This window comes from Oryctolagus cuniculus, chromosome 19 (assembly GCF_964237555.1).
Source record: "Oryctolagus cuniculus chromosome 19, mOryCun1.1, whole genome shotgun sequence".
In the NCBI taxonomy this organism is placed as follows: Eukaryota; Metazoa; Chordata; class Mammalia; order Lagomorpha; family Leporidae; genus Oryctolagus; species Oryctolagus cuniculus.
Genome location: NC_091450.1, coordinates 25,263,584 through 25,287,798, shown reverse-complemented (window position 1 = coordinate 25,287,798; position 24,215 = coordinate 25,263,584). Strand labels below are relative to the sequence as shown.

The 24,215-nt window shown below is 55.9% G+C and overlaps 1 protein-coding gene across 1 annotated transcript in view; it reads left to right on the top strand.

Annotated features, from left to right (window-relative positions):
* Positions 1 to 849: 849 nt before the first annotated feature.
* The window catches only part of RMI2 (RecQ mediated genome instability 2), a 29,465-nt gene continuing 6,099 nt past the window's right edge, over positions 850 to 24,215 (top strand). Inside the window, exons 1-2 of the mRNA XM_002711750.5 lie at positions 850 to 1,178; positions 4,765 to 15,156. Of these exons, the coding sequence (XP_002711796.2) occupies positions 881 to 1,178; positions 4,765 to 4,913 (447 nt within the window). The 5' untranslated portion in view covers positions 850 to 880 and the 3' untranslated portion in view covers positions 4,914 to 15,156. The remainder of the gene's footprint in view (positions 1,179 to 4,764; positions 15,157 to 24,215) is intronic.

Here is a 24,215-nt window from a genome sequence, read left to right as displayed (position 1 = left end):
TTCGAGTCCTGGCGGCTCCACTTCCCATCCAGCCCCCTGCTAATGCACCTGGGAAAGCAGTGGAAGATGGCCCAAGTGCCTGGGCCCCTGCACCCACGTGGGAGACCCCAGAAGCAGCTCCTGGCGCCTGGCGTTGGCCTGGCCCAGCCCCACCATTGTGGTCATCCGGGGAGTGAACCGGCGGATGGACGATTCTCCCTCCTTCTCAAACTCTGACTTTCAAATAAACACATAAATCTAAATCTTGACAAGAAAAGAAAAGCAGGCACTGTGCCCGCGGAGAGGCTCCACAGGGCCCTCGGAATCGACCGCCGCCTCTTCTCCACCGGCCCCAGGCAGGCGGGCGCTCTGCGGCTCCGTCCCCAGCCTGCGCCGCACCCCCGTGTGCGCTGTGGGCCACACAGGCTCCGTCCCCCGACCCCTCGCGTCCCCGCCGCGCGGCCCGAGCTGCGAGCCGGTGCGACCCGCGCTCCCCGCCTGCCGCGGCTTCCCGCTCGGCGCCGGCTCGCCCACGGAATCCTCGTGCGTTCCCCCCGCAGACCCTCGCGTCCCTTCCCCTCTCGGAGTCCCGCCAGGCAGGGCGAGGAGAAGGCGAAGAATCGCATTCTCCGGGCCGGTTAGGCGATGCGTTGAAAGGAAATTCTTAATTTCACTTAATTATACTCATTGAATTAATCGCGTTCGTTCCTCCCCAGCTTGGGGGCGTTTAGTTCCTCCATGTACGCATGCGCACTCCTGGCCGCCTGCGTAGGCTGCCCCGCCCTGGGGCCCCGCCTCCCGACGCCGGCATTGGCCGGTTCCGCCAGCGCGTTCCTGATTGGTGGCGTGGGCCGGGCCTCGTTGCCTATCAAAGTTGGCGGGAAAGCGGAGGCGTTGCGGAATGGCTGCGGCTGGGAGCTCGTTCTCCGGCGGCGGCTCGGCCGCAGTGCGGCTGCCACGGTCGCCGCCCGTCAAAGTGCTGGCCGAGCAGCTGCGGCGCGACGCGGCGGGCGGCCCGGGCGCGTGGCGGCTGTCGCGGGCGGCCGCGGGCCGCGGGCCGCTGGAGCTGGCAGCCGTGTGGATGCAGGGCACGGTGATGTCGGCGAGCGGCGGCGAGGCGCAGCTGCGGGACCCGAGTGGCTCCTTCTGGGTGCGCGGCCTGGAGCGGGTGCCGCGCGGGCGGCCCTGCCTCGTCCCAGGTAACGCCGGGGCCCCGTCTGCGCCCCCGCCCTCCTCGCGGCCTGGCAGGTGGCGGGGGCAGCTTCAGACCCGGCTCTGGCACCACTTGCCGTCGCGAGGGCGGGGCGGTGGCCGTGCCGCGGCCTTGGTGGCCTTCCTTCCTGGCGGGGCCCTGCCTGGTGTCTCCCAGGCTTGTCTGAAGATAAGCACCGCCCGCAGCCGGGTCCCGGGTCCTCCTCCCAGTCGGCCACCGCAGGGGGCGGGACCGGCTTCTCAATCGCACTGTCCTGGGAGGGGTCTTCTTGCTGGGGAAGCCCACCCTGACCGCGGGAACGCGGGGAGCTCCCGGAGTTCCCCGGAGGCTGCGGGTCACTGACCCGGTGCCGCTGCCACCACCTGCCGCCGCAGCCACCCACCCCGAGCCTGGTGCAAAGCTCAGATGCCTGCGCCCGCCCCAGGGTTTCCGAGTCCCAGGATCCTTGTGGGGCCGACAATTTGCATTTCCGACCAGGTTGCAGCAGCTGCCTGTGGCCACACTGGAGGACCCCTGGTCCAGATGCTGAACTCGGCCGGGAGGGGGAGGGGGGGCTCGGTCTCTGGCCCAGAGCCTCTGGACACATGGGGGCTGCAGGAACCAGTTGTTTATTCTCAAGTGTGTTAGTGGTTGGAGAGCATTGATTTTGAAGTTTGTGAAAGTATCTTTACTGCTTCACTCCCCAGATGCCCACGATAGCTAGCTGAGGCCCGGCCAGGCCAAAGCCAGAAGCCAGGGACGCATCTCGGTCTCCCACACGGGTGGCAGGGGCCCAAGCACTCAAGCCGTCATCTTTTCCCAGGGTGCTCTGCAGCCGGCTTGGAAGCAGTCAGGACTGGATCCCACGCCCTCCGATAGGGCGCGCGGGCATCTCACGGGCAGCTTCGCCACAACACCCGCCCCCAGACCCTGTGGTCTTGAGTGGCAGGCCCCATGTGAGGCACACGGAACGGTAGCCGAGGCCAGGGTGGATAAGCTTGGCCGGAGGACAGACCCAGGACGGGGTGGGTGGTCCGAGGAGACTTCCGAGGGCCCCGGGGGGCTCTCAGGGCCCTGCCTGCTCGGCCTTGGAGTCTCAGGAGATGCTGTGGCCTGACGGACTTAGGATGAATTCCTGCTTCCACCCTTTCCCAGATGAGCCGTCTGGGGCCCTTTGCTCTTGTCTGGGGGGCCATGGTTCCTGCCTCCTGTCGCGAGGATTCCCCGGGTAACCAGTGGCCACGCCCGGCTCCCAGCGGTGACCTGCTGTTCCCTGTGCTCCTGTGCCCTCCCGCCTCGGCCCGGGCCTGCAGCCCCCCGGTCCACCCGCCACTCCGGCTACCACAAAATGGCCGATTGCCTGTGGCAGGGGCCAGGCCACTGCCACACCAGGTGCCGTGGTGGGCGTGAGTGCCAGGGGCTGAGGCGCGCTCACTGCGTCTGGCTTGTAGCATGGAGAGAATGGCAGCGCGGATGCTTGCGGACAGCTTAGAAGGGCTCTCGCCCCACAGGAATGCCCTCACTCAGCTGCCGTGTGGGCTGCAGGCTCCGCGACCCCCACCCTCTGGAGCTGCAGGGCACCGGGTGGTGGCTTTGGTTCTTGTTGAGCTGTCCGTCTGTGCAGGGTTTAGCGTGTGGAGAGAGGGCGGCCCCAAGGACAGACAGCCGGAGCCCCCCAGGCTCGAGGGGTCAGGGCTGGTTCCTGGAGGAGACCGCCCTGAAGATGGCGTTGGAGGTATCTCTGTAGGGACTGAGAGGTCCCGGCCGATGGGCTTCTCACTGCAGCAGCGACACTGGGTCACCCTGTGTCTGTGGCAGCGGCAGGAGTCGTCCCGCTCTGTGCACAAAGGCTCGGAGGTGGCAGAGCCCATTACTTGGGGGACCCTGGGGCAGCAGGTGGGACAGGGGTGGAAGGTAGCAGGGTCCAGTCCTGGCTGTGGGAGGGACTGCCCGCTTGGCCGCGGCCTGGCGCTGTGCTCACGGCTTTGGTGCTGTCTTTCCGCTGCTTCCTTCCCTGGAAGATCCGGCAGTTTCTCTAAACAGCGGGTGCTGGAGACGCAGGGCCTGGCCTGCCTCCCAGTTGCTCCAGTCTGCAAGGGGAGCTGAGAAACTAAGGACCGGAAGCTGCCGAGGCAGGAGCTGTGCCCGAGAACGAGGCCTGCAGTCACCGCGTGGTGGGATGGGGCAGACACTGCAAGGCCTGGGACTGGAGCCACGGCCACGGAAGGGGATGCGAGAGGATGGAGGAGTGGCAGGAGGGAGGGGGCGCGAGAGGGGAGCGAGCTCTGTGTGCGGGGCGGGCATGCAGGCAGAGTGCCTAGGACCCTCCTGTGTCTGCTTCCCTGGCTCGGAGCTCCCCGGTCTCTTGTGTGTGCCTTCCCAGTGAGGCTTTCCTGGGCTTCTCTGTCCCAGAGGGGCCAGCAGAGGGAACGAGCTCTGACCGTGAGGCCCCCCAATAGGACCTGGAGCTGCTGAAGTGCCGTCTGTGGGGTGTTGGACCAGAGTCCAGGAGCAGCTCGCCTGCGCCCCTGCTGTCGGAGCCCTGGGCTCACGTGTGCGGGCTCAGCCCCAGCTGTTGGAAGCAGGTCCCCTACGGGGCTGGCAGGGTGCCTGCCCTTCCTGCGTGATGTGGTTAGGCCTGGCCAAGTTTCGCTTTCAAGGAGAGTCCCTTCCCCAGGGAATGGGAGAGTCGCGGTTAGTGTGTTAGATCACCCGGGTGGCAGCCTGCCCTGTTGTCGATCTGCTTGTATGTGCCCAGCGGTGGTCAGGAGGTGGCAATTGGAACAGTGGAATGGGGCGGGGGTACTGCCGCCTGCCCAGCTTTCTGGGCAGCATCCAGGGAAAACTGGATTTGCTTTGTGGCTGTGTTGGGGTGGGGGTGGCTTTGTAGAAAGAGAATCCGTCACGTGCGCTGCCCTGGAGCCACGTGTCTATAACTCGGGCTGCAGTGTGAGTCCCTCCCACTCCCTGGACCTGAGTGCACGGCGTGTGGCACTCTTGTTGAACGTATTCAGACCAGAAACTAAGGAAGATAGAGGTGTCCTCTCCCAGGTTAAATATTGAATTTATTGCTAACACACACGCAAGGGCACTTCAGGAAGTTCGTGGAAGGCAGAATTAAGAGGCAAGTTTATTTTGGTGCAGAAAATTTTAAAATCCATCCATACACAGGATCTTCCAAAAGTCTGTAGAAATGTATATTATTAAAAAACACCTAGGGGTTGGCACCATGTCACAGCCGGCCTCTTCTGGGATCCTGGCTTCGGCCTGACCCAGCCCTGGCCATTTAGCCTTTTGGGGAATGAACCAATGGATGGAAGCTCTCTCTTTGTCTTTTCCTCTCATTGCCTCTCAAATAAATAAATAAAGCCTTCCAAGAAAAATAAAACACTACGTGGCTTTCAAAACTTTTGCCCGAAAATAAACCCAGCTCTCCATTCCATTTCCCCTCAAACTCGCCGAGGTCCCCCAGGCTGCATCTGGTCACAGACCGCCCGGTGTTTTGGTTTCCCTTGTGTGCGTGCGTGCTGTCTCCAGTTCCCCTCTGCGGATGTGAATATGAACATCACGCTGGGCTTTTCTCCTTTCTCCAGGGAAGTATGTGATGGTGATGGGAGTGGTTCAGGCCTGCAGCCCTGAGCCGTGCCTCCAGGCTGTGAAGATGACAGATCTCTCGGATAACGCCCTCCATGAAAGCATGTGGGAACTAGAAGTGGAAGATTTGCATAGGAGCATTCCTTAGACGGCGCTGCAGCGGTCGCTGACACCCAGCTCGGGGGCCGGCGTTGGGGCGGCGCAGGGAAAGCCACCGCCTGCAGCGCCGGCCTTCCATACGGATGCTGGCTCTCCGCTCGGCTCCAGCTCCTGTTCGTGACTTGGAAAAGGCAGCGGAAGATGGCCCACGTGTTTGGGCCCCTGCCACTCACATGGGAGACCTAGAAGGAGCTCCTGGCTTCAGCCTGGTCCAGCCTTAGCCATTACAGCCATCTGGGGGGTGTACCAGCACATGGATAGCCCTGAGTTTCAAATATATAAATCAGTCTTTTAGAAAAACACCTGTCTCAAGTGCTCTGGGTGCGGACTCCCTCCAGGAAGTGGCGCTCGGGTGTGTCTTGGAGACTGCACGCTGTGACCGAATCCCCACGCAGGATTCACCGTGACTGCAGCTCCACTGCCGCCTCTCTCCTGGACTGTGCCTGCTGATGAAGAGCAGATGCTGGCTTTTTTGCTTTGGGGTTTCAGTTTGTGTTCATCTCTCTCTCTCTCTCTCTCTCTAAGACACAGAAACCTAATGTTGCATTTTCCAAGTTGCAGTAGCAGTGATACTTTCTCCATGCCTAAGGCCCCGCTGTTTTACAATGCCGGGCTGGGATCTCAGTTGTCACCCTTGATGATTGACGCGTGGTCACAGGAAGGAACAGACTCCGTGAAGGCACGAGAGACAGCGTGGCTCTTTGTCCGCTCCCTCAGCAGCTTCTGCATCCATCCGGTTCCTGAGTCCAGTGGCGTTCCCAGCAGCAGGCCCGAGAGCCCCCGGAAGCTGCAGCTGTCTCTCTGCCCCGGACGCCACCAGACATTCAAGATCAGCGATGCCTTCTTCCGTCCCTCGGAGCTGTTGAGCCGTTTTTGAAATTTAGGGAAAAGATCAAGACTGAGAATGCCTTTTGGTCCAAGCCAGACTTGCACCTTGTAATTCTTGGAGAGACCCCGGAAGGGAGCAGCAGCGGACGTTGGGGTTCTGCCCTCTGCCCGTGACCCGTGCCTGGCTTTTCTTTAGATTGTAAATATCGAGGGACTCAGATTATGTTCCAATGCTGCTGTAGAGCTTGAACTGATTTTTAATATTCCGCCACTAATAAAATTTTTATATGCTGTATTGTTTTAAAAGTAGACTTTCTTTTTTTAGAGCAGTTTTAGGTCTACAGAGAACTCGAGCAGGAAGTGCAGAGTTCCTGTATGTCCCACACTCACGGCCCACCCTGCTGGTCTCCGTGGTCGCTGACAGCTTGGTAGTGCGGTACACTGGTCACAACTGGTAGACATTCGATGACATTGAGTGCTACCTTGATGACACTGAGTGTTACACTGACGCATTCCTAACTAAAGCTGATCGCTTACAGTGGAGTTCTGTGTGTTGTTCATCCTGTGGGTTTTAACAAACACAGAAGGCCCTGTCCCCACCCTGACCGTGTCCTACAGAGTAGTTTGATAGTCCTAAAAATCTTCCAGACTCCTCATCTGCTCATCCTTCCTCCCACCCCCAACCCTTGGCAACCACTGATTATAAAAAGATTTGCTATTTGTTTATTCGAAAAGCAGAGTTAGAGAGGGAAACAGAGAAAGAGATCATCCATCCACTGATTCACACCCCCAAAACGGCCACAGCAGCTAGGGCTGGGCCAGGCCAAAGCTGGGAGCCTAGAACTCCATCCAGGTCTCCCCCATAGCTGGCAGGGGCCCAAGCACTTGGGTCATCCTCTGCTGACTTTCCAGGCTCATTAGCAGGGACCTGAATTGGAAGCAGAGCAGCCAGGATTCAACCGACACTCAGCTATGGGGCTGCCAGCGTTGCAGGCAGCAGTGTAACCCACTGCACGGTAATGCCGGCCCTGGTTTTTTTTTTTAACTGTCTTTACAATTTTGTGTTTCCCAGAATATCCTGCAGTTGGGTCATAGAGTTTGGAGTTTTTCAAATTTTGACCTAGTGTGCATTTATGTTTACTCTGTCTTTGCCATTCGTATATTTTTTTTATTTTTATTTATTTTTTTTTGCTGAGGGATGCCCCTGATGTGTGGATTTGTTCAGCCAGCTCACCCACCAAAGGCCATCTTGTTTGATTGCAGTCTTGCATGACTATGAGCGGAGCCGCTGCAAACCTTTGCGTACAGATTCTGTACTCACCGGGGTAACGGCTGGGAGTGCAATCGCTGGGTCACAGCTAGACCTCTGCTTGGCCTGGGAGGAGCCGCCGGCTGTATTGGGAACGTTTCACATGCCCACCAGCGATGAAGGTTGCCCCACACCCCGACCAGCATTTGGTGGTGTTGGTGCCTTGCTTGTGTCGTGTTTTTACATTGTTTTTATTACTTGTCTGGGTTCACTGACATTTGAAGCCTGTTTTGTTGGCAACATGAGATTTTTCAGGCAATATTGGTCACGTTTTGGTTTTCTCTCTCTCTCTCTTTTTTTTTTTTTTTTCCAAAAACACAGACAGAGACGAGACACAGACATAGGCAGAGACGGATCTTCCACTCATTAGTTTACTCTTCAAGTGCCCACAACAGCCAGGGCTGGAGCAGGTCAAAGCTACAATCCTGAAGCTCAATTCAGGCCTCCCACATGGGTGGCAGGGTCCCAAGTACGTGGGCTATCAGCTGTTGTCTCCTAGGGTGCACATTAGCAGGAAGCTAGAATCAAGCAGAGCCAGAACTTGAAGCCAGGCGCTCCCTTGTGGGACGTAGACATCTAAAATGGTGTCTAAAGCACTGTGCCAAATGCCCACCCCAATATTGCTGAGCTTTTATTTTATATTTATTTGAAAGGGAGAGTTACAAAGAGAGGTAGAAACGGAGAGAGAGAAGTCTTCTATCCACTGGTCACTCCCCACATGGCCGCAATGGCCAGAGCTGAGCCGATCCGAAGCCAGGAGCTAGGAGCTTCTTCCGGGTCTCCTACATGGGTGCATGGGCCCAAGGAATTGGGCCGTCCTCCGCTGCTTTCCCAGATGCATTATCAGGGAGCTGAATTGGAAGTGGAGCAGCCAGGACTCAAACCAGCACCCCTCTGGGATGCTGGCACTGCAGGCCAGGGCTTTAACCTGCTGTGCCACAGCACTGGCCCAATAGCTGAGCTTTAATGGGAGCTTTGCAGGCCTGTAGACCTGAGTGGACCCTTAATTTGTTGCTAAATTTCATTTATTAAAAAAAAAAAAAGTTCTTTTATTTGAAAGGCAGAATGACAGAAAGATCTTCCACCTGCTGGTTCACTCCCCGGATGCCTGCAGTAGTCAGAGCTGAGCCAGGCTGAAGCCAGCTCAGAACTGCCCCCAGGCGTCCCATGGGGGTGGTAGGACCTCAAGCTCTTGAGCCATCACCTGCTGTTGCTCAGGACATTCATCATCAGGAACTTGGCTAGAAGGTAGCCCGGACTTGAACCAGGCGCTCCAGTATGGGATGCAGGGTTCCCGAGTGGCAGCTTCACCTGTCTACAACGCCCCCCCTTGTTGTTCAACTTCCTGTGTGACTATGAGCGTGGTCCCGACCTCTCCGTTCTTCAGTTTCCTTATCTGAGATGCACAGCCTGCACAGCTCACGGTACAGGTGGATGTGAGGAGTCAGTGAAGGTGCTGTGTAAGTCGCTCATTACGGTGCCAGGCAGACAGCAGGTGCTAAATTGTTGTTGCTGGGAGGAGCAGCAAGTTCTCCCTTGCATCCTTTGAAATACAAGGATACTTGGGCCGGCGCCGCAGCTCACTAGGCTAATCCTCCGCCTGCAGCGCCGGCACACCAGGTTCTAGTCCCTGTCGGGGCGCCGGATTCTGTCCCGGTTGCCCCTCTTCCAGGCCAGCTCTCTGCTGTGGCCCGGGAGTACAGTGGAGGATGGCCCAGGTGCTTGGGCCCTGCACCCCATGGGAGACCAGGAGAAACACCTGGCTCCTACCTTTGGATCAACGCGGTGCGCCAGCCGCAGCGGCCATTGGAGGGTGAACCAACGGCAAAAGGAAGACCTTTCTCCCTGTCTCTCTCACTATCCACTCTGCCTGTCACAAAAAAAAAAAAAAAAAAAAAAAAAAAAAAAAAAAGGATACTTCAGAAAGTTGATGGGAAGATGGAATTAGAAGATAAATTTATGTTGGGACCAAAAAAATTTGACATCTCTGCCTACAAGAGGTCTTCCACAAAGTTCATGGAAATGTGGATTAAGAAAAAAAGTGCATGGATTTAAAAAAAATTTTTTTGTACCAAAATAAACTCTTAATTCCATTTTCCATGAACTTTCTGAAGTACCCTTGTGGATGTGTGCATACACTTTATTCTGAAAGTTTTAGACCTATGGGAAATGCAACAACAGTATAAAGTGTTCCCATACACGAGTACCCAACTTCCCCGTCATTACCCTCTTACACAAGTAAGGGCATTTATTACAATTCGTGGGCCTCTGCTGAGGTTAGTTGTTAATCCAAGCCTGCACTGCAGTCAGATTTTTTAGTTTCTCCCTCATGTCCTCTCCTGTTCCAGGGTCCCATGGACAACACCACATTCCATGCAGTTAGGACGCCCGTGTCTGCCGTGGGAGTGCCAGGATTTGATGCCTGGCTGCTGCTCCTGACTCCAACTCCCTGGGAGGCAGTGCTGATGGCTCAAATAATGGTTCCTGCCACCCACGTGGGAGACATGGGTTGTGTTCTCAGATTTGGGACCCATCCAACCCCCACCCTTGCAAGATGGAAACTGGCTTTCTCTGTCTCTGATTCTCAAATAATGTGTTTTAAAGATTTATTTATTTATTTATTTATTTGAAAGGGAGAGACAGAGAGAGAGATGTTCCAACCATTGGTTCACTCCCCAAATGGCTGCAACGGCCAGAGCTGGGCTGGTCCGGAGCCAGAAGCTAGGAGCTTGTTCCAGGTCTCCCAAGTGGGTACAGGGGCTCACGCATTTGGGCCATCCTCCACTGCTTTCCCAGGTACATTAGCAGGGAGCTGGATCAGAAGTGGAGCAGCCGGGACACAAACCGGCGCCCACATGGGATGCCAGCACTGCAGGCCGCAGTTTAACCCACGACACCACAGCGCTGGCCCCTCAAATAATGTTTTTTGGTTTAACTTTGTCATAAAAGTATCAGGGGGTTCCAGTAGTAGTCCTTGAACCGGGAGTGTGGTAGATCCCCTAAGATCTTGGTCTGCTCTGTCCTGCTGCTGTTCCACTCCTTACCCTAAGCCTGTTTTTCTGCTAGAAAACTGCCGCCAGCTGCCGAGAACCGCGGCACCATGTCCTGCCCAGTGTGTGCTCGCCCAGCTTCTGGTACTTGATGCCCGGCTAGAAGGGCGTGCTGGGGCTGACCTTGATGCCTGGGCAGTAAGCGGTCTCGGGAGCATGGCCGTGGGGAAGGAGGGAGCCAGGTGTTTTTTTCCAGCAGTCCCCGAAGCGGCTGAATTTCCCTCCAGGCTGGAAGCAGGAGCCAGCTGTGTGGTTCCTCTGCATGTTAACAACTCTCACTGTTGCGGTTCGTGCTTCCTCCTTGACATCACCGAATGAAAAGGCATCAGAGGTTTTAGCTCGCTGGTGCCAACCCAGCGCCGAGCAGCCAGCACCGCCCACCAGACAACGGCAGGCCTGTGCACTCCGGCGTGCGGCTTCCCTTCTGAAATGAGCTCTTTTCTAAGAACTGAAGATCAGCAACCTAGCCTGTGATGTCACTTTTCTTGGAACTGCTTTACATTACCCAAAAAAGAAAAAACGAAACCCTCATTGAGCTGGCTGTAGATTGCTTCTTTCTGTTGCATGTTCTTGTAAAGCTTCAATATTACAGCAAAGTCCCTGTGCTTCAGGAATGACCACAAGAGAGAACTGACTGTCTGATCTGAGCTGCTTCTGGATGAGCTGGTTAAATAGAAATGGGAAGTGGAAGCCACTGCGTGTGGAGTCGCCTACACGTTACAAGGGCCACAACTGTGCCATCTGAGGATCACCAAATGGGTAGGACTCTCTTGGCCAAACCTCAGGCCACATCCAAACGGTGCCTGTTGGCAAGAATGAAAGGGAAGTGCCTGTTCATCCCTGGTGACCTACATTTAGCAAGTATCTTGTGCGAAAGAACACTGCCCCCTTGGCCCTGCCTGCTCAGGACAAGAGAGACAGCAAGGTTGCCACAGTGGGGTCCAGTCCTGGGGCTGTCGCTTCCCCTCCGACCCCGGGCTTGGAAGTCAGCCCGTGCAGTGGGTGGCGGCTGGTAGACCCCCGTCCCGAGCGCAGGTCTCTAGTTACAGGAGTTGTTCTGAGAGCGGCGGGGGCTCTGCCTGGCGGGGGGGCTTCCAGAGCTATGATCCTCATACTCATCTCTTTTCTATCTTATTCATGGATTTTTTTTAGTTCTGTGGGTTTTTTTAAAAAGATGTATTTATTCATTTATTTGAAAGAGTTACAGAGGGAGAAGAGAGAGAAAGAAAGCTTCCATCTGCTAGTTCACTCCCCAAATGGCTACAGTGGCTGGGACTGGGCCAGGCTGAAGCCAGGAGCCAGGAGCTTCTTCCAGGTCTCCCAAGTGAGTGGCAGGGGCCCAAGTACTTGAGGCATCCTCTGCTGCTTTCCCAGGCGCATTAGCAGGGAGCTGGATCAGAAATGAAGCAGCCGAGACTCGAACTAGTGCCCATATGGGATTCTAGTGCCACAGAGGCTTAACCCACGGCACCACAATGCCGGCCCTCTGTTACTTCTCTCTGAGCCTGCCCAGCACCACACAGGTGGGCAGTTGGTAAGACAGAGGAAATGCACAGGCAAGGGTGTGGTGTTCTTGAGTCTGCACTTGACCCACTGCAGTTTTCTAATGAAAGGAGTCCCTCCACAGGCCAGGCCTAGACAACCTTTCGGATCAAGCATTGTGGGACTTTTTTTTAGAGATGATTTGAAAGGCAGAGTGACAGAGAACTCTTCCGTGTGCTGGGTCACTACCCAAATGGCCACAAACAGCCGGGGCTGGGCCAGGCCGATGCCTGGAACCCAGAACTCCATCTGATCTCCCACAGGGGTGGCAGGGGCTCAAGTGCTGAGCCATCTCGTGCTGTGTTCCCAGATGCATCAGCAGGCAGCTGGATCAGAGGCAGAACAGCTGGGACTGGAACCAGTGCTCTGATGGGGGATGTTGGCGTCCCACGCGGTGGCCTCCATCCTGTGCTGTCTTAATGGACCTGATGAGCCCAATGGTGCCGGCTGGAGTCTTGGGTCCCCTACTCTGAAGCACAGAAGGAAGACTTGAATATAAAGGGGTCGGGGGAAACGATACAGCTGATTCCACAAAAGGACTTATGTGAGTTAGGCAGAACCTAAAATGCTAGGCCCATGAGAACCTCTCAGTGTCACATTCAGGGCCAGCATCGTGACACAGTGGGTTAAAGCACTGCTTGGGACACCCATGTCCTACACCAGAGTGCCTGGGATCGAGTCCCAACTCTGCTTGCAATCCAGCTTCCTGGTGGGTGCACCTGGGAGGCGGCAGCTGGTGGCCCACATGCTGGCATTGCAGCCACCCATGTGGGAGACCTGGGCGGAGTTCCTGGCTTTTGGATTAGGCCCGGCCTAGCCTTAGCTATAGCAGGCATTTGGGGAGTGAACCAATGGATACAAGATCTCTGTCTTTCCCTCCCTCCCTCGCTTTCTCTCCCTTTTAATTAAATTAATCTTTTTCTTAAAAAAAACAAGTTGCAAATTCAACTAAAAGTTATGTGCCAGGGACCGTGCGAGACGCCTTCCCCCATGGTACTTCCTTTGATTGTGACAGTGACCCTGGGAGATGTGGCTCCTCACCACCTTGCCCCCACCTCTGTACAGCTGTCAAAACTGCAACCATGGGGATGAAGTCCTTTGTCCAAGGGCATCCGGCCAGCAGGCCAGAGACAGGTCATGACCCAGTAGGTGCCCCGTGTTGTTAGGGACACTCTGCTTTGGTGACGGGACGTTCACTCCTCTGGAAGCTGATGGGCTTTTCGCGTGGGTGCTGGCACCCCCTGCTGGTCTCTCTGCTCCAGGCAGCTTGGCTGCCTGTGCAGCTGGTCAGAAACAGGAAGCCAGCCAGCGAGGGACCAGAATGAAAAGCCGCAGAATCAAGCCAAGGGGCCGTGCGAAGTTTCCTACTCTCTCCACCTGGGAGCTTTGCCTATTGTGGCCAGGCTGCTGCTGGAGGGAGCAGATAATGCTGGATTTGGCAACCAGATTTTTTTTTCTAAGATCTATTTTATTTACTTGAAAGTCAGTTACAGAGAGAGAGGGAGAAGTCTTCCATCTCCTGGTTCACTCCCCAAATGGCCGCAGCAGCTGGTGCTGGGACGTGCCAAAGCCAGGAGCCAAGAGTCTCCTCTGGGTTTCCCATGTGGATACAGGAGCTCAAGCACTTGGCCATCTTCTGCTGCTTTCCCAAGCACATTAGCAGGGAGCTGGATTGGAAGTGGAGCAGCCGGGATTTGAACCTGTGCCCATCCAGGTTGCCAGTGTCCCTGCTCCACCACAGCACCAGCCCCTGTACCTGATCGTGAACCTCGGTCTGTTTTGTTTTTAAACTGAATAACCTTGGGCAAGTTCATCTCTCTGAGCCTTATTTCTGGTCTCTGAGGATAATCTGAGGTCAGAGAGGTTCAATAAGGTGTGCACAAAGCTGCTCACTGGAATCCAGGCAGCCTGCAGAGGGCCCTAAAATAAAATGTTTTCAAGCCCAGCACGCTCTGTGCTTTGTTAAAAAAAATTTAAAGACTTATTTCTTTATTTGAAGGGCAGAGTTACAGAGGGAGGAGATACACAGAGAGAAAGAGAAATCCTCCATCTGCTGGTTCACGCCTCAGATGGCTAGAAATGCCAGGGCTGGACCATACTGAAAGCAGGGGCTTCCCCTGGGTCTCCCACAAGGGTGCAGGGGCCCAAGGACATGGGCTGTCTTCTGCAGCTTCCCCAGGTGCATTAGCAGGATGGGAACAGGACTTAAACCAGCAGTCAGATGGGATGCCAGCATCACAGGTGGCCGCTTTATCCCCTATACCACGGTGCCGGCCCCTCCCCCATCTGCTTTGAAGAACTCACGGTTAGATGGAGCTCACCTGGGTAAGCCCGGCTACTCTCCCCCTCTCTCAGCCCTTAACGTCATCACACCCACCAAGGTCCTCTCGCTAGGTAAGGAAACAGCTTCTAGGACTGGGGTGCGGACATCTTGTTGGGGGAGGGGCTTTCTGCCTGCCTCGTCTGCCCTTGGGCCCCTTCGGACGAACATGCAAAACCCACTGCGACAGGTCATCTACATGTCAGGGGGAGGCTCTGGTACAGTCCACTCGGAGCCAGACTCCTTCCACCTGTGGGGCTCGTGAAGCGAGGCATCGGCTCCCCACATCACGGGCAGCAACCCAGGGGCTGCACTCTGCTTCTGTCCCTGATCTGAGGGCCGGACATGTGATACGGGCAAGAAAGATGTAAGCAGCCCTGAGAAACAGACTCCTAAACTCCCCTTCCTCGCCGCCAACCAGGGGAGGGGAGGAGCAGGTCCAAGGGTCTCAGCACCTAACCCAGGTTCGGTGAATTTGGGAAAGGTCGACCGGAGGCTATCATCCAGCAGGCGCCGCCTGTTTTAGGGAGTGCATCAGAGTCAGGCCTGACCTGGGGCCTTCCTGCTGCAGCCGGCACACGGCTCACCAGCGACGACTGCCGGGGTATGGCTGAGCCTGGGCATCCCCCAAGTAGGACTCAAGGTGACCCAGCCTCACCAACAGCGTTTTGGCATCCACGTGGGTGAGCTCCGGAAAATCTAAGCTCTTAGGAAGTCCTCAGGAGGTTCCTGCAACCACCCAGCTAGGGCAGCCGCAGAGACCCAGCTCCCTGGGCTAGAGATGCCCGAGGGAGGGTTCGGGACTGCCACGCGTGGATGGAGGCCTCCAGGTGGGGGCGCTGGAGGGCGGAGGGAAAACCCTCCCCGCCGGACTAGAAAGGCAGAGATAGAAAGAGTGACTTTGCAGCCGCAAAACCTGCACCCGGCCTTGGCCAGGGCATCAGGTAATGTCGTCCATGGCGCTGCTCACGGCCGTAGAATGTTACCCTTGGGAAGACCACGAAGGGCCTGGGAGGCCAGGACTTAGCCAGCAGCTGTCATTCCACGGCCGGCCCTCTCCTCACCTATCACCTGGCTCCTGTAGCGAGGAGTGCTGTGTCTGCCTCCCCTCGGGAGCCCAGTGTGGCCCTGGACAGCGTCCTTGTTGCCTGGAGAGCCCCTGGAGGACACAGCAGCATATTGGGTAAGTGTGACAGCCAGGGCTCTGTGCTGTGTAACAAACAACTTCAAATGTAGCGACTTAAAAGGGGTCAACAGGCCAGCCCGCCGAGCTCCCTGCTCAGACCTCACGCAGCTGAAATGCGGGTGGGAGCGGCTGAGGCCTTCGCAGGGCGCCCCGGGAGGAGTGGGCTTGCAGGCTGCGGGCAGAAATCAGCGGCTGGCCGCCCTGGGACTCGGCTCGTGCTTCCTGGCCAGCTGCAAACTGGGGGTGCCTCCGTCTTGTTGAGCGTGCAGTCTCTGCTGTCCCGGGTGTCCTCCAAGCTCAGGTGTAACAGGTAATGAGGTTGCCTCCCGCCCCCACGTTCAGGTCACGTGATTTGGAATCTTTAATTACATCTGCAACTCCCTCCATGACAACGCCTAGCTCAGTGTTTGAATATCTGGTTCACTCCCCCAGTGCCCACAACAGCCAGGGTTGGGCCAGCCTGCAGCTGGGAGCCCAGAACTCCATCCGGGCCTCCCACATGAGTAGTAGTGGCCCAAGCACTTGGGCCATCCTCTGCAGCCACTCGCCGTGTGCTGATGGGTGTGCTTCCTGCTGTAATTAGTGTCCCCGGAGCTGCCCTGCCCACGGCGAGACCTGCTTTGCTGCCGTAGGCGTGACAACGGCGTTTCTCCCTCGTCCACGTTCTCCTCCGCACTGGCTGGTGGAGGGCCCTTTAAGGAGAGGGAACTTGTTGGCCCCAGAATCCCGGCCTCTGCAGTTTGGCAGACTGGCCCAGACTTGGCATGGGAAAGAAACGTCAGTGGGAAAAGTCTGTTAAACCGTGTGTGTGTAGCCTAATGTATATCCAATTCAAACACACACGTCATCGCACACGGTGCCATGCATCTAACGAGCCCGGGTGGGCGGTGCTGGAAGGAGCAATTCCACTGCCGTGCACTCCCTCATGGCACAGCTCACGGAGGATACAGCACCTAGCCTCGGCCTTTCTGGGGAGGCATTTCGCCACGACCACCCTGTTTATCCCCCAGTCATGAGCCTTTAGCACCGAATTTGCTTGAAAACCTTGTGAAATTATTTATGGAGAAAGAATGAGGGATCTTGGGTAATGGGAAAGCAACCGGCCAGTTTTGCAAAAGTTCCAACATGGGTGGTTTATAAGTAATTGGAAAAACATGTCTCTTCTCAGTTGATTTAATCCCTCTCACAGCGCCGGCCCAGGGCCTTAAGTGTTCCCAGAAGGTTTCAGGGCGTAATGGGCTCCCAGGGTGGTCACTGAGTGACAGAGGGGACCCCCTAGCCCAGGGCCCGTGTCTGTGGGTTCTTTGGGTGTTGCCAGCTCAACCTGGCTGAGCAGGGGCTCCGTCTGTGCCCCGTCTTCCTAGCTAGGGCAAAGGGAGCGGTGCCGGGGCCAGCAGAGCTTGGGGATTTGTTCTGGCTTGAAACTTAGCCTTTGAAGCGAAAGGTTGTGGAGGCAGAGTTTGGGGCCCCAGCAGGAAAGGGAGACAGCCAAGGTTTAAGTGCCCGGAGCTGAGGACCTCAGCGCTGGGGTCCTGCCACTCTCTTGCAGAGTGGTTTTCAGAGACGCCGAAATGGATGGCCCTTACTCTCTCTTCCTCCTTGGTGTTCTGGGTAAAAGAATGTTCCCAAGGACACATGATCAGGCCATACCTGCCGGCATTTGAAGTGGGGGAGCCTCAGGCCTGGCTCACCGCAGCCGCTCCCTGCTGTAGGCCCTGCAGAAGCAACAGGCCCCCAGGGCGGTGGGGTGCGGCTGGCCACGTCCTGCCTGGCTGGCTGGCTAGTCTTGGTCCCCGGGCTTCACCTCCTGAGCCACTGCGGCGTCCTTTACTGGACGGGATGAAGGACACAGGTCCCCAGGGGGGCTTCAGGGTGACGCGTGGCCTGCGGAGCCCCTGCTGCCTGCCCCTGCGCCCTAGGGTGATCCGCTGTTCGTCTGGTGGCTCTGTGGTTTCCTCTCGCTGTCCCCACTTCCTTCATGGAACCCCAAAAGTGACTTCGCAGGAAAAGAAGGGGCTCTTGGATCCCTGAGCGCAGCTGGGAACGGCCGTCCCACCGCCCAGGCTGCTTGGCACCGAGGGGACTGGGTTGGGTTGTGGCTTTGAGTCCCTGGGGCCAACTGCTGAGTGCAAACACCACCCCTGCTCTTGCCTGGGAGACGCCCCAGCACTGTGGGGCCTGTGCTGCTCAGGACGGGCCTCCTTGCCGGGCTGCGCCAGGAGGGCAGTGGGCAGGGGTCTGGTTAGGACAGGGCATCCTGGCCCTTCGGCACTGGCCGCTCGTGTCGCCATTGATGACGCGGTTACGTGAAGTGGACCTGCTCCTGAGAGGCGGGCTGCTCCTCACTCAAATGGGGCTGGGAGTGGCTTCGAAATGGGTGCTCTGGTTTGGTGGCCCCTTGGCTGGCCGGTCCCTGCCTGCCTGGAAATCCTGACCTGCTCCAGCTGCCTGAGAGCCGGCGACAAGGGGCTGTGAAGCGGGAACCGCGGCTTCGCAGGTGGGACACAGCGCGAGGTGAAAATGCAGGGTCCCTCGTTCAAAACGAAGAAGATTCCAGGTGGCAGGGGCAGAACAGCTTTGCGAACACAGGGCCCCTTCTGAGCATGGGACCCCGACTGGGGACAGTGTGACACAGGCACTGGGCTGCAGCGAGGCAACGGATTTGGTCCCATGCCCTTTCGGGGAGGAGGCAGGCCTGGCTCCATTCTGGGCTGAGGGGCGGACTGAGTGTGGCGGGCAGAAGGGAGGCCCCTGAGGCCAGGCACCTGACTTGGATGTGTTGAAACTGATCACGCAGGTCAACACCGTCTAAAACGTGTTACGTTTGTGGTTGGGGGATGGTGCATTTCCCCTCGCGCCCATCAGAAAACTGACCAAACTGGCAAACTTTGAAAGTAGATGTGTCAGTGCCAGGTGGCCTTACTGCCCGTGGACGTGCCCTGCCTCTGACCTTTGACCCACAATTTCCTGCACTCACATAGCCCCTGACCTCTATGAAGACTCTATTTGTCCATTTCCAGCAAGATTTCCAAATGACCTTAGGTTGTCTGGGAAAGGACAGGCCTGTGACAGGAGAGTGATTTGTATTCCAAGAAAATGGGATGGAGGTTGCTAAGGAAACCATTGTTTGCAACGTCTGGTTTAAATAAATTGTTGCTGAAAAAGGAAAACTGCTGTTTTATTCTTTCTTTCTCCCGGATGGGGAGCTGGCCGGGAGGCGCGTTCCCTGGTAAAGTGAGTCATGGGTCGTGGGAGACACTGGTGGAACGGGGCTCCAAGATTCCTTCCAATTTACCTGCCAGGCCCCAGCCTCAGGGCCAAGGCCTCCCTGATCTGATTGGGTAGGCGCCAGCTCGAGATTGAGTGGGCGGGGCATGGAAGGAGGAATCCTGCAGAAACACATTTGAAAGAGTTAGAGAACAAGGTCTTCCATACGCCGGTTCACTCCACAGTTGGCCACGACGGTTGGAGCTGCACCTGTCTGAATGCAGGAGCCAGGAGCCCCCTTGGGGTCTCCCATGCAGGTGCAGGGGCCCAGGGACTTGGGCCATCTTCCGCTGCTTTCCCAGCCCAAAGCAGAGAACTGGATTAGAAGGAACTGGATTGGAAATGGAGCAGTTGGGACTTGAACCAGCACCTGTATGGGATGCTGGCACTGCAGGTGGCGGCTTTACCCATTACGCCACAGTGCCAGCCCTGTATTTTTATACATTTTTACATTATTTATCTGAGAGCTCTCCTGTCCACTGCTGTACCTGCAGGTTCCTCTAAAGGCCATGGCTGGGCTGGGCTAATGCCGGGAGCCCTGAGTTCAGTCCCGGTCTCATGTGCACAGCAAGGACCTAAGCAGAGCCTGTGTTAGGAAGTGAAGTCCGGGGCACTGCTGGGGCTTGGTCCAGGGCCCTCTGACATGGGACACAGGAGTCTTGGCATCTTAACCACTAGGCTTCATGCCTGCCCCAGGTTTCACATTTAAAAGACAGGTCTTTGACATAACATAAAGGTGGGTTGTGTTTTTCTCTGTGTTTGGGGTGGGGGCACCTCAGTCTCAGGTGGCGAGTTCAGTTCATTTGCGTTCAGTGTCGTTGGTAGCATGGCCGCTGCTTGTTTGCCGCTTGCTCTGTGTTCCTGTTCCTCCTTGCCTGCCTTTGTTTTCTTTGCTCTCTGGCTCTATATCTTAGCTGTGTATTTTTGGTTGTAGAAATGTATACAGTAGGGGCAGGTGTTGTGCAGCACAGGCTAAGCCACTACTCAAGACGCCAACCTCCCACATGAGCTCTGGTTCGAGTCCCCGCTCCTCCACTTCCCATCCTGCTCCTTGCTAATGTGCCTGGGAGGCAGCGGAAGGCGGCCCAAGTACTTGGGTGCCTGCCACCTTCATGGGAGACGTGGTGGGGCTGGGGATTCTTGGCTTCGGCCTGGCCCAGACCTGGCTATTATGGACATTTGGGGAGTGAACCGGCAGATGGAAGGCTGGTCTCTATGTGTTTCCCTCCCTCTCGCTCTGCCTCTGAAGCAACTAATAAATCCTTTTTTAAAATGTGCAGCTAATGGGATATATATGAATAGTAGTTCTGGAGACTGTAACACTTCCTAACCGCCCACGGTATACTGGGATCCCCTGGCCCTACTTTGGGAACAAGGTGACACAAGGCATGAGGCACCAGCGCCCACTGCTACTCCGCTGAGCCTTGAGAGCATGTACGTAGCGCGTGGTTCCACTTCCACAAAGTGTCCAGAACAGGCAAATCACAGAGACAGAGTGGGCTGGTGCTTACCGGAGACGGGCAGGAGGGAAGGAAGGGGGCGTGGAGCGATGCCTCGGGGGAGAGCGCCTCCTTTGGGACGGTAATGAACGTGGTGTACAGTTGACTGTGGTGATGATGCTCAGCTCTGGGCGTATCCTAAGAGCCTAGATTCTTTGTACTTTAAATAGGGGACCTCTCAGTACAGCTCTAGACATACAGGAGCTGGTGTTGGGGCACAGAGACAGAAGTACAGAGAGGAAGTTGTTTTTGCTTTTTTTATTTGAGAGGCAGAGAGAGAAGGAAATACAGATGGACAGAGTTCCCAGCTACTGATGAATTCCCCAGATGACTGCAATGGCCAGGGCTGGGGCTGAAGCCAGGAGCCAGGAATTCAGTCCAGGTCTCCCACACGGGTGGCAAGAACCCAACTACTGGAGCCGTCAGTGCTGCGTCCTGGGCCTGTAGTCGCAGGGCAGAGACAGGACTCAAAGTCAGACACTGATCGGAACGGTGGCTCAGCCACAGGCAACAGCTGTCCCTGAAATGAAGTCTCTCTAGTTACTACGAGGCTCCTGGTGTGTAACGTGTGTGTGTGTGTGTGGACTGTATCTTCTGTGTCATTGTGTTGTTTTATGTACATATGCACACACAGCACTTGTCAGGCCAATGCTGATTTAATTTCTAGGGCATCATAATATGATTGAGTATCTAAGAGTTAGTTCTTCATTGGTTTTCTCAGAAATTTTCTGGTTATTGTGTATGTGTTTTGTTGTTGTTGTTTTTAAAAATGTATTTATTTGAAAGAGTTACACAGAGAGAGGAGAGGCAGAGAGAGAGAGAGGTCTTCCATCCACTGGTTCACTCCCCCAGATGGCTGCAACAGCCAGAGCTGTGCCGATCCAAAGCCAGGAGCCAGGAGCTTCTTTGAGGTCTCCAACACGGGTGCAGGGGCCCAAGGACGTGGGCCGTCTTCTGCTGCTTTTCCAGGCCATAGCAGAGAGTGGATTGGGAATGGAACAGCTGGGACTCGAACTGGTGCCCACATGGGATGCTGGCACCACAGGTAGACAGCACTGGCCCCTGAGTATGTGGTTTCTTTTTTAAGATTTTATTTATTTATTTGAAAGTCAGAGTTATAGACAGTGAAAGAGAGACACAGAGAGAAAGGTCTTCCTTCCACTGGTTCACTCTCCAAATGGCCACAACGGCTGGAGCCGTGCCAATCCGAAGCCAGGAGCCAGGAGCTTCTTCCAGGTCTCCCATATGTGTGCAGGGGCCCAAGGACTTGGGCCATCCTCTACTGATTTCCCAGGCCACAGCAAAGAACTGGACTGGAAGAGGAGCAGCCAGGACTAGAACCTGTGCCCATATGGGCTGCTGGCACTGCAGGTGGAGGATTAACCTCCTGTGCCACAGCGCCAACCCCAGTGTGTATGTGTTTTAATTCAGAGAACTTTAGAATCAGTCTGTCTATTTTAATTAAAAAACTATGTATTAATATATACCCACAAATGCACATATATCCCTCTGGAGTATTTTTATTATATTTTATAAGTTCACTTACTTATTTTCATTTACTTAAAAGATAGAGTGACAGAGGGAGCTTGCATCCACTGGCTGATTTCCCAAATGCCCAAGCGTGGACGTCCATCTGGGTCTCCCACTTGGGAGGTGGTGCTTCAAGCACTAGAGCTGTCACCTGCTACTTTTCGGGGTGCACATTGGCAGGAAGCAGGATCAGAAGCAGAGGCAGGACTCGATCCCTGCCACTCCGATGTAGGATGGGGGTGTCCCAAGAGGGGGCTTAACTCCCTCTACCACAGTGCCTGCCCTGCGGCGTTTTTACTAAGGTCATGTTATACATAGACTGAATTTATGGACAGGTTTGGTCTGTAACACATCTATGTACTGTAAAAACCTCCCGTCTGAAGCGTTTCCATTTCTTGGCTGTATGGAGTTGCAAAGTTGTCGTCCCGACAACTTTCCCTGTGCCCACTCGCAGTCGCTGCCTGTCTCTCCCTCCAGCCCCACACACTCACCAGCCCACTCTGTGTCTGACACGTGCAGTACACAAACGGAACCACACACGGCCTTGTCTGTCGCATGTGGCTCCTTTCACTTAGCGCCATGCATGTGGAATCTGTCGGCACTGCAGCACGCGGGGTGCACCCTTCCTTGTCGCTGCCGCGTCACGTCCCGTGGTGTGGGCAGACCACCGCTGGCATGGGCCTTCCTCACTCAGTGGGCATTTGCAGGCCTCTGTGTGAGCACACCTTCATTTCTCGGGGTGGACACCCAGGAACAGAATGGCTGGGCCATCTGGCCAGTTTGTGTTCACCTTTTAACAAGCCGCCAAGTCGCCCTCCAGAGGAGCCACGCCATTCTGGGTTCCCACCGGCTCGGGCCAGGGTTCCATTTCCATTTCCACCCCGAAGAGACTGAACCCTATCATGCAAGGGCGGGACACGGCTTCTGTCTGTCTCCCTTGGACCGAGGTGTCCTTGTCTGTCCCTTATCAAAAGGAATTCCCTGAATTGAGGGAGTGGTCCAGCCGGTCCTACAAGGTTCCTTTTTTTTTTTTTTTTTTTTTTGACAGAGTGGACAGTGAGAGAGACAGAGAGAAAGATCTTTCTTTGCCGTTGGTTCACCCTCCAATGGCCACTGCAGCCGGCGCACCGCGCTGATCCGAAGGCAGGAGCCAGGTGCTTCTGCTGGTCTCCCATGGGGTGCAGGGCCCAAGCACTTGGGCCATCCTCCACTGCACTCCCGGGCCACAGCAGAGAGCTGACCTGGAAGAGGGGCAACCAGGACAGAATCTGGCGCCCTGACCAGGACTAGAACCCGGTGTGCCGGCGCCGCAAGGTGGAGGATTAGCCTAGTGAGCCGTGGCGCCGGCCCCCTACAAGATTCTAATCATGAACTCAGAAAGTTGCTCCTCCGACAGATGCAACCCTGCTGGCCGGCACGCACTGAACCTGCGGCAAGGGAGCAGGGGTCTGAGCGGGCAGGGCAGCCTCTCCTCGGGGGAAACTGGCTGTGCTCCGACAGGACTCTTCCTGGGTGCAGAATTTGCCTTTGTGCCAGGCACCCCGGGCAGCCCTGCAGATTGTATGTATTTTGCTGCTTTTATTTCTGGGAGTTGGATTTCTCTGGGGTACTATTGAAAAGGGATATTTTCTTCGGTTAATGTTCCTCTTTGCTGTTTGGGTGTAGGAAGGCTGTTTGTTTTGCTCTATTACTTTGTGTTTATGGATTTATTTATTTGAAGAGCAGAGTTGGAAGGAGAGGGAGAGGTGGGAAAGAGAGGGAAGGAGAGAGGGAGGGAGGAAGCGAGGGAGGGAAAGAGGGAAAGAGGGAGAGAGAGAAATCTTCCATTGGCTAGCTCACTCCTCCAAATGGCTGCAAAAGCTGTGGCTGGGCCAGGCTCAAGCCAGGAGCCTGGAACTCCATCCAGGTCTCGCACGTGGGTGCAGGGGCCCGGATACTTGGGCCATCTTTTGCTGTTTTCCTAGGCACATCTGAAGTAGAGCAGCTGGGACTCCAACCAGCGCTGATATGGGATGCCAGTTGCACCGCAATGCCAGCCCCTTGTTCTCTTTCTTTTTTTATTTTATTTATTTGAAAGAGTTACAGAGAGAGGGAGGGAAGGAGGAAGAGAGAGAAAGGGGTGGGGAGAGGGAGAGAGAGAGGTCTTCAATCCGCTGGTTCACTCCCCAGATGGCTGCAATGGCCGGAGCTGTGCCAATCCGAAGCCAGGAGCCAGGAGCTTCTTCCAGGTCTCCCATGTGGGTGCAGGGGCCCAAGGACTTGGGCCATCTACTACTGCTTTCCCAGGCCATAGCAGAGAGCTGGATTGGAAGAGGAGCAGCCGGGACTAGAACCGGCGCCTATATGGGATGCAGGCCTTCAGGCCAAGGTGTTAACCTGCTGCGCCACAGGGCCGGCTCCGCCTTGTTCCACTTCTTTTTCACCTGAGCCCTGTCTCAGTCTTCAGTTGCTTCTCTTGGATTTCCCAGAGTAAGCCTAAGTATTCCACCCTTTATTTTCTCCTTAAATGTGTTGCCTTCCCCCTCGCCTGCTCTATCAGGTACAGCCTCCAAAACTTGAGCAGTGGCGGGGGCGTTTGCTTCCAGGGTTTCGCGGATGCTTCTGCTGCTTTCGTTGGCACAGATGCTGCTGGGTTCTGTCTTGATGGGGGCGTGCCTGGCTGCGTGATTGTACCCTGCAGGGAAGGCTCCCTCCTCATAACCGGATAACAGTGTTGGTGCTAAGTAGTTAATTCTCCACATCCGTGAGGATGGTAGTTTG